This window comes from Macrotis lagotis, chromosome 4 (genome assembly GCF_037893015.1).
Source record: "Macrotis lagotis isolate mMagLag1 chromosome 4, bilby.v1.9.chrom.fasta, whole genome shotgun sequence".
In the NCBI taxonomy this organism is placed as follows: Eukaryota; Metazoa; Chordata; class Mammalia; order Peramelemorphia; family Peramelidae; genus Macrotis; species Macrotis lagotis.
Window position 1 is genome coordinate 53,632,687 of NC_133661.1, and position 13,485 is coordinate 53,646,171.

Sequence of the window (13,485 nt, forward strand, 5' to 3'; positions counted from 1 at the left end):
CGCTTAAACCTTCCTTTCTACACCTTCCACAGAACAAACCCCATCTTTCTTCTACTGTATAAACTTGAAAATACTTGAAGGAAACAATTATGTTCTCTCAGAGTGTTCCCTTTCAAGTTAATTCACTCCCTTCCTTCAACTGACGAGCCTTGTATGACATGGCCTCAATACCCATTGGTATCCTATATCCTTCTTTAGATGCTCTTAAACCTGTTTGCATTTTTACTTATGACAGATGTTCACATCTGAACACATTCTCTACTTTGTGCAAAGTTTCTGCCCCTCCACTGGAGACCCTTCAGCCAGGGGTCTCTTTTTTATCTCCGTCGTTGTTGATGTTGTTATGGCTCTTTTTCCATCCTCTTCATACAGTGCTAACGTACGGTAGGTGCTTAATAGTTGCTGGAAAACTGGCCTTTTCACCATGTGGGTTGACATTGGACCAAAATTCTGGTAGGCATCATGCCATCCCTTAAAATAAATTAGACAAGTTCTGATGAGAGTAGGGTATAATAGGACCACCACCTTCTTATAGATTTAGAGCTGAATGGGACCCTAGAAGTCATCCACACTTCTCATTTTACAGATGAGGATCACACAAAACCCTTTTTAATGGCAGAAATATAATTTAAACCCTCCTGACTGTCTATCATGCCAGGCTGTTCTCCAATCCCCAGACAATATTCCTCTCTTAAATACAATTTTAAAGAGAATTTGCTAATTTTTCTTAGCTTTTCTGTTGCCCTACTGATTCATATTAAATTGATAGTCCAGCAAAAACCCCAAATTTTTTAGGTGACCTGATTTCTAGTCCTATCAAGTAAGGTAAGGCACAGTGTCTCACATTATGGGAGGTACTTAACAAATCCCTTCCCTCCCCGCAATCTTCCCCAACACAATAACCTTTTGACCAGTAATTTCACCAATAACAAACTATTCCCTTCTAATGTTGTCCCCTGTGAAAAACCTCAATAACTTATAGTTCATCAACTACAATCTAGTCTGCACTTCCCAGTGGAGAGACATAAGGGAGCGAGGAGGTCGGGAAATGTCCTGTTTATTTTAGTTTTCCCTCTTTGAGACATGGATGAAATATAACAAGCCAATTACTTAGAGTGGAAAAGGTCTTAACCTGGTATGGGGTTAAGCAACCAGCATTTTCTCACCCACCACTGAAACCATTAGACTAGACATAGATCATCAAATAATTACTCCTTTCCCTGGGGGTCTATTTTTTCTGCAGATAAATAGTTCATGCCTTTAGATTCTTCCACATTCATTTTGAGGGTTGATTTTACTCTAAGCATAGACCTATGAACAAGTCCCAAGCCACTCTCTGATATTCCCTTTACCTACGAACTGAGGCAAATCACTTGACCTGTCTAGGGCTATAATTTTACTCTCTTAAAATATATAGTCCTAACAGTTGGCAGTACATCCTTGGCTTCAGAAGTCCTGTAATAAAAAATGAAAACTTCTCACAGGCTCTAGAAAAATTTCCCCAGAAAGGGAACAGCAACTGAGAACTTTTTTAAAATTTCAATTTCATTTATTTTCAGTTCCAAATTCTCTCCTTCTCTTCTCCCTTTTCCTATCCATTGAGAAGATAAGGAAAATAAAACCTATTATAAACATGTATAGTCATGCAAAGCCAATTTCCACATTAGCCATTACCAAAAAAATAGAAAAAAGAAAGAAGAAAATAGACTTTAATCTATACTTGGAATTCATCTCTTCTATGTTAGGAGATGGGCAGCATGTTTCATCATGAGTCATAGGGAATTATGGTTGGTTATTGGGTTGAATAGACTTCTTAAATGTTTTAAAGTGGATTATCTTTACAATTTGCTGTTACTGTATAAATTGTTCTCCTGCTTTTGCTCACTTCCTTCTACATCAGTTCATACAAGTCTCCAGCTTTCTCTGAAGCCATCCCCATCATCCCTTTACAGTACCATAGTACTCCATCATATTCATATATCATAACTTGATCAGCCTTTCCCCCAACTGGACATCATCCAACAAAAGTCTTTTCACCAAAAATGAATATGAAAGGCATCTTACACAGAAGACCATGGTCAGCTTTCTCAATCTCCAATAAGATTAGAAGAGGGAATAATTATTTCTAAGAAAGAATTTCTGATATATACTAGAACAGCAGAATGTATGATCCACAAAGCATTAGTTATTATGGGGTGATGAAGGCTTTGTTCTAAGGTGCTAACATGTGAGTAGAAAAAAGGGTCTCCACTGCAGGAAACAGGATCCCTGAACCTTTCCTCAAAGTCTTCTATCACCTGTGCTTTTTTCTGGAGATTTCCTTACTCCTAACCTCTAAGTGGACAAGGTACCCCCTACTAGATCAGCTATACCCAAAGTAAAGCTATCCTTCATGTGGAGTCTCCCCATCAAAACCCAACAGTCCTTTCCAACTTTTTTTTGGTTTTGTCCCAGATAAAAATAATCCTGGTCACAACTCTGGTGACAAAAGTTGATTGCAGAATTTAATTCATCCTTGGAAAAAAAAGGAGAGAATTTAATTTCTCTCCAATGAGTTAAATGGAATCCATCCTATAAAATATTTATATGGTGCAGTGGACAGTGTTGGCCTTGGAGATAGGGATACTGAGTTCAAATCCCACCTCAGAATTTTACTGTGTGACCCTGGGCAAGTCATTTAACTTCACTCAGCCTCAATTCCCACATCTATAATATGGGGATTATAGTCACAGGGTTGTTGCAAGGATAGAACGAGATAACATATGTAAAATATTTTGCAAACCTTAAAAAATGCATTAATGATAGTGATAGTACCAGGTGCTGCTGGGCACAGGGGCTTTCTTGAGATAGTACCTAAAGTCCTGCCCTTCCTTACTGCAGCCTTCACAATTCTTTGTATGTTCTGTAGTTCTTTCCCTGTTGTATCCAATGGTAAGAAGGGGGTACAGGCCACTAGCCCAGGTGAAGGAAGGAGCCGCCTGCCTATGAAGAGATCAGACTGAGGATTACCTGCCACCTTGGAGACAAAGCCCAGGCTGCGCTTGAGGTCAGAGCAGATGGAATGGAGGCACCAGCGAAACTTGGCATCGCAGCGATATTTGTTGGCACCACATGTATCGTAGCAGCTATCTAGCTGGTTGCAACACTTGGTCATTGCAGGAATCCCCAAGTCCATCTGAGAGGGAAGAACAGGAAAAAAGATCTTATGATCAGAGCCCTGAGTTTTCCAAGCCCCAGAGTTTTCCAAGGATCAAGGGATTATTGCTCCCCCAAAACTCCTGAGTGACATCTTGACCTAAAGTCAATCATTTCTAAGACTAAGAGAATTTGTTCATTTTGATCAGTATAACTTCCTTGAGGCAAGTACATGGACCAGAGGATAAAGAGCCTGGGGTAAGGAAGAAATTATTTCAAATCCAGCTTCAGATACTTCCTAGCTGTATGACCCTGGATGAGTCCCTCCATCCTGTTTCCCTCAGTTTCCTCATCTGTAAATAGCAAACCTCTCCAATATCTTTGCCAAGAAAACCCTAAATGGGGTCAGGAAGTGTCAGGCATGACTGAAATGACTGAACAAGAAGTCTCATGAGATAGGAGGCCCAAGCAGATGGGAATGTTGAGGCTCCTGGATCTTGCTACTGTTTTACCATGTGATCCTGAGCAACAATTTGGTCAATATGTCCAAATCATTTATTGAAGACCTCTTCCTGCATTAGGGAGGAGGGTGGGGAGATAAGAGAAGTAGTCTGTCTCCCATCCTCAAGTAGATTAAGATATCATATATGAAAAAAGATAATTCATCAACCAAGTTAAACTTTAGACAGGAACAAATCATCATAGCACAAAATGCAATATCAAACATGGAGGGCTTCCTGGTAGAAGCAGATTGTGAAGGTACTAAGGGACACATTAGGAAATAGAGATAATTATAAATGTAAAGAAACATATGTACAGTGATCTAAGCTTGGATTCAATCTGAGATCTATAGCAAAGAAGTAAAATTGGTAAATAGATTAGAAAGACAAGTCTTTACATAGTCCTGAGAGATTAGGACTTAGACTTAATACAATAGAAAACAGTGAAGAAAAATAAAATAATGAAAATAACATCTTGGAAGGTTATTCTTAAAATTGCATAAAATTGCAGCTAGAACTAAGAAACAACATAGGGCATTGAAGAGAGCCCTGGACCTGGTAGATTGGGGTTCAGATCCCACTCCTAATACTAAATGTGTGATCATGAGCAAATCACTCGAATTCTGAGCTTTAGTTTCCTATGTTGTAAAGGGGAAATAATAAATCTATAGAATTCTCTTCACAGAGTTGTCTGGAGGTTCAATCAAGAAAATGTATGTACGGTCTCAGACACTTAATAATTACCTAGCTGTGTGGCCTTGGGCAAGCCACTTAACCCCATTTGCCTTGCAAAAACCTAAAAAAAAATAAAAAAGAAAAAAAGAAAATATATGTAAATTGAAAATAAATTGCCAATTTAAGAGATAATATTTTTTCAAAAAAATTGTAAGACTGAGTGAATAACAATGTAGGAGGAGAAAGAGGAGTCTAAAATGCCAAAAGACCTTGGGAAGCAGAGAAATGGTGGTGTCATCAACAGTGGACAAATTAAGAGTGAGAAAGCATCAATTTGTGAAGGATGCCGGCGAATGGAGTTGCTATAGAACAACTTCCTTACCGTGTCCTTCAATATAATATAATAATAAAAGCTCAGGGAGCAGATCAGAAACCATAGGAGCTATAAGAAACTGCTTAAGTCAGACATTATTAAATTAAAAGCCAATTCAAGTGAGGAAATCAAGAAAGGTCTAAGCCTTTGGTTTATTCCTACAATCTTTCCAATTTCGCATTTCTGTGATTCTGTGACTGACAGTAAAAGTCTTAGGTTTGAGATGAGGGAAGGTTTCAAACCTTAGATATTGAATAAGGACTGCATCCAAAAGGATAGCTATTCCTGAGGAAGGAGAAAGTCACATTCACCTACTTCAAAAGTGACTTTTTTTCTCCTGAAAAAAAAAGTGATGATGATTTTACTGGTAAGCATTTTCCCATGATCTTCTCCCCCCTCCTCCAGGGTCATTATTTGATTCATCCTCCCAATTAGTAAAATCATACTAGACAGTAAGTAAAGTGTTAGCAGTACATACACTGTCTGGTACCTTGAGACCCAGGAAATGAGAGCTGCAGCCATTGGGCTCCTGTGGCTTGTAGCCAGGCCTGGGCATCGGCGCTTTCCCTGGCCAGAAGGAGAGAGAAGAGAATCAAACTTTAGCAGGGCATTATAGCAGAGCATTCATCAAACAACGACAGTGACCGACATGATTTTGTTTATTTTTTTAATATTTTATTAATAACGTGGGTTTGGCATTATAATCATTTCCTGAAACCCTCCCTACTCTGAATTTTTTCTTATAGCAAAAAAAAGAGAAAGAAAAAGGGAAAAATTCAAGCCAAACCTTTAACATTATAACAACCACCTCTAACAGTGTACATAACCTTCTGGATCCAGTCTACCACCCACCTTCCTACTGAGAAAAAAGAAATGTGTTCTCATCATCTGTGTTCTCTAACCAATGTTGGCCAGTGTGTTTTATCTAAATTCTGATGTCTTTTAACTGTTGCTTGCCCTTATATTAAAGTGGTCATCATGTATATTTTCCTGCCTCTACTTTCTTTACTCCCTGTTGGTTTATAGAGGACTTTTTATAAATTTCTATTTGTCATTTCTTATAGAGCAATAGTGTCTAGCCACCTTTAGATAGATAATAAAGAATGTAAGTGCTGCTAAAAGGTAAATAGGTTCTGCTTGAGTCCTTAACTTGAAAGAAGTGCAATTTAAGTATTTACTAAAAAAAGAAACAGAGAAAATGTTGAATTCAAAGTAAGAGCATCTGGAATCACAATTCTACTATTCATTAATTGTGTGATCTTGGAAAACTCACTTGACTTACCTGGGCCTCAGTTTCCTCATCTGTAGAATGAAAGAGTTGAACTAGGTTCCTAAGTTTCCTTCTGACTCTAAAACTATGACCCTATGAGTCTCTAATATGAGATACACAAATGGCACAACTCAACACCCTTAGATATCTTTACACCAGAAAAGAGAGGTGCAGAGGAGGAAAGTAGACCCAGAGTCAAAGTCTCAGAATGTAAGTATGTGTGCAAGGCACCTTGGATTAGTCATCTCCTTTTGACTTTCTTGGATCCTAAACCATTTCAATAATAATAATGTTTGTCCTTCATTCTCAAAGAAGACCACAACATCAGGGAGGTGATGCCATGACAAGCACATGAATTGGATTTGAGTGAGGGGATGATGTGCTAAGTCACCAAGCTCACTTTCTCCTCCAGAACCTTCTGGATCCACTGGCCAGATATGAACTAGGACCATTGGAGATGGCCCTGGATGTGAGGTAATCAGGGTTAAGTGACTTGCTCAAGGTCACACAGCTAGTACATGTCAAGTGTCTGAGGCTGGATTCAAACTCCCACATCCTGATTCCAAGGCCAGTGATCCATCCACTGCACCACCCAGCTGCTCCTAAACAACTTTAGATCTTTTTTTAACCTCTAAATTTCATTTAAGTCTTTTAACCTACCTCCCTTCCCCATACTCTCTCAACTCCAAAGCATTCTTCTTAGAACTTTATCTTCTAATGCATTTGTCTGATTACATCTTCCCCAAAACCATCAATGATCCCTCATCATTATAGAATAAAATGCATTCTTAACTTGGTAGTTATGGCCAAAGACAATTAGTTTTCAACCTCTCTTTCCAATCTTATCTTCCACCACTTCCCTCCATGCTCTTTACATTCATGTCATCACACATGGACAATTTACCATTTCCCAGTCCCTTACCCTTCCATCTTCATGCTCATGACCCATGTGAAATGGTCCCTGACCCCATTCATTTCCAGATACAGAAATCCTTTCCATCCCTTTAGACCTAACTCTGGGGAACCTCCTCAATGAAGATATATTTGATTCCATCTTCAACCACTTACCAACTGGAAATTAAATCTTATTTTCTCTTGGAATCTTCTTTACACTTTGATCAGGTCTTTCTCATGAATTTGAAATATTCTTGAGGGCATCATAGTGATAGTATTAGGGAAATTCCTTGAAAGCAAGGACTAAGTCAGAGTTTCAAAACTGGAACTTTTTAAAGATCATTTACCTTAGCCCCTTTATTTCATTTTAAATTAAAATTTTGCTGATGATTGTTGTTTTTCCATCAGTCATTTCTGGATATCCCAGCTCCCACCTTGTACAAGCCTCCTCTTGTAATAAAAAAAACAGTAACATATACAAAATTCTAAACAGCCCCTTGTCTCTCCAAGGAAAGGAAAAATAATGTAATTTTTTTTATCTCTTTGCTAGGTTAGCCCTTGTATTTTACAAAAGAGGTAAATGAATCCCAGGAAAGACAAGTAGCTGACCTAAGACAACCAACAGCCAAGGCAAGATCGCCCTTGGTGAGCTTTCAAAAGCTATATAATTGTGAACCACTCGATGATATATAGACCCATGACAAGACGATGGCCAAAACAAGATTGTGAAGTCAAGCCTCTCTGATTCTTTGACTGATTATCAGGCAATACCACCCTAAAGAAAAGAGGAAGCAACTCCTCATTGGGCACTTGAACTTCAGGCTTCAAATAGATGATGATGACCTTAGTGCTCAGGAATCTTTTCCTCCATGATTTGAAAGCAAGAGGACAGTTTTATATTATCAGGAAAACTCTGGAAGAGTTCTCATTTGACCGAAGAGGCAGAGCAGTTTCTGGATATGTCTAGAACAAGTATTCTAGATCTAGTTCTCAATATTACCTTTTTTTTAAAAAAGCAAACTCATATAGACAAAGAGAAAATAAGATAGAACTGCAACAAGTCCATAAGTATAGGCTTTGAGCAGGATCATCCTGATTTCTCTGAGAATTTATATAATAATTCTTTGGTGGATTTTTTCCCTTTACTTTCATTGTAGCATTGATGTGGCCTGCTACCATAGAGGAAATGTTGAACTTGGAGTAAGAAAGGTTCAAATTCGACCTATAGCACTTACAAGCATAGATTTAGAACCCAAAGGAACCTTGGAGATCACCTACTTTAGCCCCTCATTTTAAATATGAAGAAAGAGATTCAAATAAGGAGTCATACAACTGATATCTCTACACAATTGATATCTCTAAATAAAATCTTTTAGTCATATCCTGAACAATTCTCTTAATTGCTCTGGGTCTCAGTTTCTTCCTAATGTGAAACAATAGGATCGGGCAAGATGGCCTCTGAGGTTCCTTCCAGGACTAAGTCTATGAGTCTATAATCTTTTGATTCCACATCCAGGCTCACTGGTATGACCCTGGACAAGGACCTTCACCTTCTCAGATCTCAGATTCCCCATCTATAAAAATGAAGATACTACTCATGTTTGTTGTGAGCTCAGATGAGATCATATATGTATAGAGTTTTATAAATTTTAAAGCCCTGTATAAACTTCAAATATTATTATTGACACAGTTGTGCAAAGCCTCCCTAGGCTTTATGGGGGTCCCAGACCCTTTACATCCCTGACATCAATCAACATTTTCTGCAATGATTTGGGAGCAAGAACATACCTTTGATCAAAAGAATACAATGAGTTTTGGAAGATCAATAAAAGCTAAGAGACAGGTGAAATCGGATATCAAGCCAAGACACCAAAAGGTCATTCATTTGTATTTGCTTTTTTTGGTCGGTATTTTTCTACAAATTAGAAAGAATGAAACATTGTTCTCTCAGAATCCATACAGCATCTTTGCTTTGCATTTTCGGGAAAAAACTCATAAATATGAAAAATTCTATTTTTTTCCCTGTTGTTTTCTTTGGGCATTGGAGGAAAAGTCATCTGTTTCTTACATAGAATTTTCATAGTCCAGAGAATTGAGTCAAGAGTACCTGGACTTTCAGTTACTTCCATCCAATAGGACTTGATTCAGGTAAATCCTTAATTTTCCTAAACCTTGACTTCCTAATCTGTAAAATGGGCTTATCTGATGGCCTATCTCATAGAGGTAGTGAAAGGAAAATACTCTGTAAATTTTAATGTGCTGTAGAAATATGAGTTATTATGGGGATGCCTTCATGCATTTTTTTACTTTCTAATGAGAATGATTCATTATCTCTGCTCTAAATTATTTGTATTTCCCAAGATGTGTTCCTTCTCCCCACACCCCATTATTTTCTGTTTATTTTGTACATGTTCTATTTTTATTTATGTAACATGTTATATGCCTCCAGTAGAATGGAAACTCCTTGAAGTCAGGAACTCTCACTTTTGTATTTGCACCACCAACAGCAAATACAGTACTCATCACATAGTAGGCTTTTAATAAATGCATGTCAAATCCTTGATAATGACCATGAGAAAGGTTTCCAAATTTTTCCTTTTTTTTCTGAAGTCTTAATTTTGAGATGCCATTTCATAATCTCAAAGGTAGGGGGGAAGAGAAGCTTCTCCCTTAAAAGAAGCTTGATTGGGGGGCAGCTAGGTGGTGCAGTGGATAAAGCACCAGTCCTGGAGTCAGGAGGACCTGAGTTCAAATCCAGCCCCAGACACTTAATAATTACCTAGCTATGTGACCTTGGGCAAGTCACTTAACCCCATTGCCTTAAATAAATAAAAAAGGAAGAAGAAACTCAATTGACCCTCAAGGGTCATGTGCAAAGCCAGAATGGATCAAAGCTTCAAGAAAAGGCAGCCGTGGGCGGCTAGGTGGTGTAGTGGATAGAGCACCAGCCCTGGAGTCAGGAGTACCTGAGTTCAAATCTGACCTTAGACACTTAATAATTACCTAGCTGTGTGGCCTTGGGCAAGCCACTTAACCCCATTTGCCTTGCAAAAACCTAAAACAAAAGAAAAGGCAGCAGAGGACAATAGGGAAAGAAATGGCCTTGGTACCCAATAACCCTGGGTTCAAGTCTCACCTTTACCATTTGCTACCTATGTGACCTTAGGTAAATTACTCATGTAGAGGAGTTTGGATTAGAGTACAAACCAGAGAGCAAAAGATGAGCTATCTTGACTACTGTAGACTCTGCCTCAGAGCTGAAGGACTCTAATGCTTTGGATTCATTGAAGCAATTCCCTTATTGATCCCTTAGTCCCATGATGGCAACAAAGGTGTCTACATTAAGACTGACCAATGAGTCAGAAGGAGTGACCACTTCAGTAAATCTTAAAGGAGGAACCTTGCCTCCTGACTCAACCCCCTTCCCATAGGTCAAAGTCAAGACTCCTTAAGCCTCTCCAAGGTACTGCTCACCCAACAAAAGAAATGGAGAACTACTCAAACATGATTTCTGATCTAAGTGAATTGGATATTACAATTTCTGCTTTGATTCAGTGCCAATTAGTGGGGCTTGCATTTCCCAGAGCCAACTGAAATGTCTTTAGAAAGCTGTGGTTGCTTGTGTTTTAGGAATATCCCTACATATGTAAATGTATGTAAGTATATAATTGAAAAATATTTTATCCAAGTTACTGATTTTCCTGGGAAAGTTCTTTGGGACCTACAAATAGAATTTCTTCTCATGATGCTAATGTTTTAACTGTTAATTAGATCCTTGGTCAGATTTATTTTGAGTCCTACCTTCATCATTCTTTCCAGGTCTCTGGAAATATACTTACTAGCTCTAAAAACAAATCAGTAAAGCAGGGGACTGTTAGGGGTACAGGGAATAGAGTTTTAGGTCTGGAGTCAGGAAAACTCAGATGTTTACTAACCTGGGTGATCTTGGGCAAGTCACTTAACCCTGTTTACTTCGGTTCCTTATCTGTCGAATGAGCCTGGAGAAGGAAATGGCCAACTACTCCAGTATCTTTGTCATGAAAACTCCAAATGGGGTCATGAAAAGTCCAACATGACTGAAATGACTCAACAACAACAAAGAGAAGAGGCAGTAGGGCAGTTAGGTCCTGACCTATTTGGTCTCACTTCTGTTTTATAATCTGGGTTTGGCTTAAGGTATTGAAGTAATGCATTTGTTTTTCCTTCACTAATAATCCACCACACTGCATCTGAGGGTAGTGCCACCATTGATATAATTCATGTAGCTTAATAGGGAACTACTAAGGTGTTTTTTTTTTAGTAAAAGGAAAGACATGTTGCCTACCCAAAGGAAGAATCAAGGTTTGAAGATTAGCTATCATGTGTATACAGACACACACACACACACACACACACACACACACACAGAGATACACAAAAGCCTTTTTTTCCCTCCTGGATAAACAATTTTACATCCTTTAACCCATCTCCATATAGAATCTCCCACATTCTCCAACCATCTTCATTTGGTCTGAATTCCTAATTTACCTACTCATTATGTTGACTATTCTACCAAAGAGAAAACTGTTGGCATTTCATTACATCATATTATATGCTACTATTTTTATGGATCCATGAGCTTTATGAAGATATACTTTTCTCTTCCCCGCCATTTTCCCTTCTCTTCCTCTCAAACCCTTTCACATCATCTCTTCCTTTCCTCCCTCACCCCAGTCAAGGAGATAGCCCTTCTCCTTGCCTAGACCAACCCTTCTGTATGTGTACTTGATCCCATCCCTGCCCACCTCCTCCAGCAGATTGGACAGGCTCACAGACCTTCGACTTCCTACCTAGTTACTCCTTCCCTACTGTCTTCAAATCTCTCTCCCTCCCATTCTTTAAAAAAACAACTTTGACTCAATTCTATCATTTCCTCAAGCTACCTCACTCTCCTATCTCTCTATCTCTTTTCCTTGAAAAGAATTGGTTATTTTGCTGCCTCCACCTTCTCTCAGTCATTCTTCAACCCCCTCTAGCCTTATTAGTCTCACCTAACTACTCTCTCCAAAATTACCAATTAGTTCTTTTTTCTGTTTAATTTAAATTGCTTAAACAAATAGGCAGCTAGGTGATACATGGCTAGAGTGCCAGACCTGGAGTTAGGAAGATCTGAGATCAAATCCAGCCTCAGACACCTACTATCTGTGTGACCTTGGGCAACTCATTTAACTTTTACCCATTTCCTTAACTGTAAAGTGAGAATCATAATAGTTCCTGACTCCCAGTGTTGTTGTGAGGATCAAACAAGAGAATATGCATTGTTATAAATTCTTGTTCCCTCTCTCTCCTCAAAAATGGAAGAATTCTAATTATGGATTTACTGTAATTCAAGTAAATATAGGTACATTGTGCCAAAAGAATAAAAGACAAATTAATAATTTTTAATATTATTTATATAATACCCAAGGCAATATGTCAGTCGAACTGTAGAAGTATGTTTTTCTTTTTGTGTCTAGATGAGAATAGCAAAGGAAACTTTGATTGATTTTAAATATTAATCTTTTTAAGTGGCATAGTTGTTGCCCTTTCATACAGCACACTTCCAACTTTTTTCAGGAACAAAAAGTCCCTGATCTTGAAATTAGAACTGCTCTGCTGCTCTGCTAGCTATGTTACCATAGCCCTCAGATGAAGGAATTCCAAGGATGATGTGGCAGGTGACTATTCTTGCCATCTTGATGTTTTGAAAACACCAAGGATACCAATGTGCAAATCAAATTTTTCTGGGCCTCAGTCACACTTTCGATGGCAAATTTATTTTTTCTTCTATTCCTAGCATTTTTTTTCTATAGCCCTAGAAAGGCTACCTCCCTTTCCACATTTGTAATTTCTGTAAAGATTTTAGGAAAAGATCATCTACCAGGGCAGCTAGGTGGAGTACCTGGGTTCAAATCAGGGTCTCAGACACTTAATAATTACCTAGCTGTGTGGCCTTGGACAAGCCACTTAACCCCATTGCCTTGCAAAAACTAAAAAAAAAAAAAGATCATCTAGCTAATGAAGGCAAGTGCATCTTCCACCTGAAATCTGAGAATAAAAGCTTTAATAAGTAAACAGCTTTTGTTGGAATGCTTTCATCCTTGGTTTCTTTACAAGTTCTAATTTCAACTTTTATTTACTGTTGTATTCAGCAATGCTGCTATCCTTAGAGTCAGGAAGATCTGAGGTTGAGACCTGCCTTAGACCCTTTCTAGTTGTGTGATCCTGGCCAAGTCACTTAAAATCTTTGTGCTTCAGGTTTCTTATCTGTAAATGGAGATCATAATAGCCTCTACCTTAATAGAGCCATTGTGAGGTTCAAATGAATTAATATATGTAAAGCATTTCACAAACCTTATGTATACATACTAGCTATCATTATTAGTATGTTAAAATACCACTTGAAGTCCCAAGTATACTAAAATAGGTGTAAACATTTTCATTCAGTTCTCTTTAAATGGCAGTATCTGTTGGTAAATACTAGAATCTTCTTCCTTTCACTTTTGTTTTTCTTTTTTTTCTTATTTTTGAAGGCACTGAGACTGAGGGATTTGCCCAAGCTCACACAGCTAAGGAAGCATTAAATATCTGAGGCTGGATTTGAACTCAGGTCCTGTGTT

At 38.2% G+C, this 13,485-nt stretch overlaps 1 protein-coding gene across 2 annotated transcripts in view; it reads right to left on the reverse strand.

Moving 5' to 3' along the window:
- The window catches only part of PLA2G12B (phospholipase A2 group XIIB), a 40,297-nt gene that overhangs the window by 5,673 nt on the left and 21,139 nt on the right, over positions 1–13,485 (reverse strand). Inside the window, exons 2-3 of one of the 2 annotated variants that reach the window (XM_074232805.1) lie at positions 5,174–5,250; positions 3,010–3,175 (exon numbers count right to left, since the gene is read on the reverse strand). In XM_074232805.1, the coding sequence (XP_074088906.1) occupies positions 3,010–3,175; positions 5,174–5,250 (243 nt within the window). Of the gene's footprint in view, positions 1–3,009; positions 3,176–5,161; positions 5,251–13,485 lie in introns of both variants that reach the window. The other variant, XM_074232804.1, reaches the window with a different exon arrangement.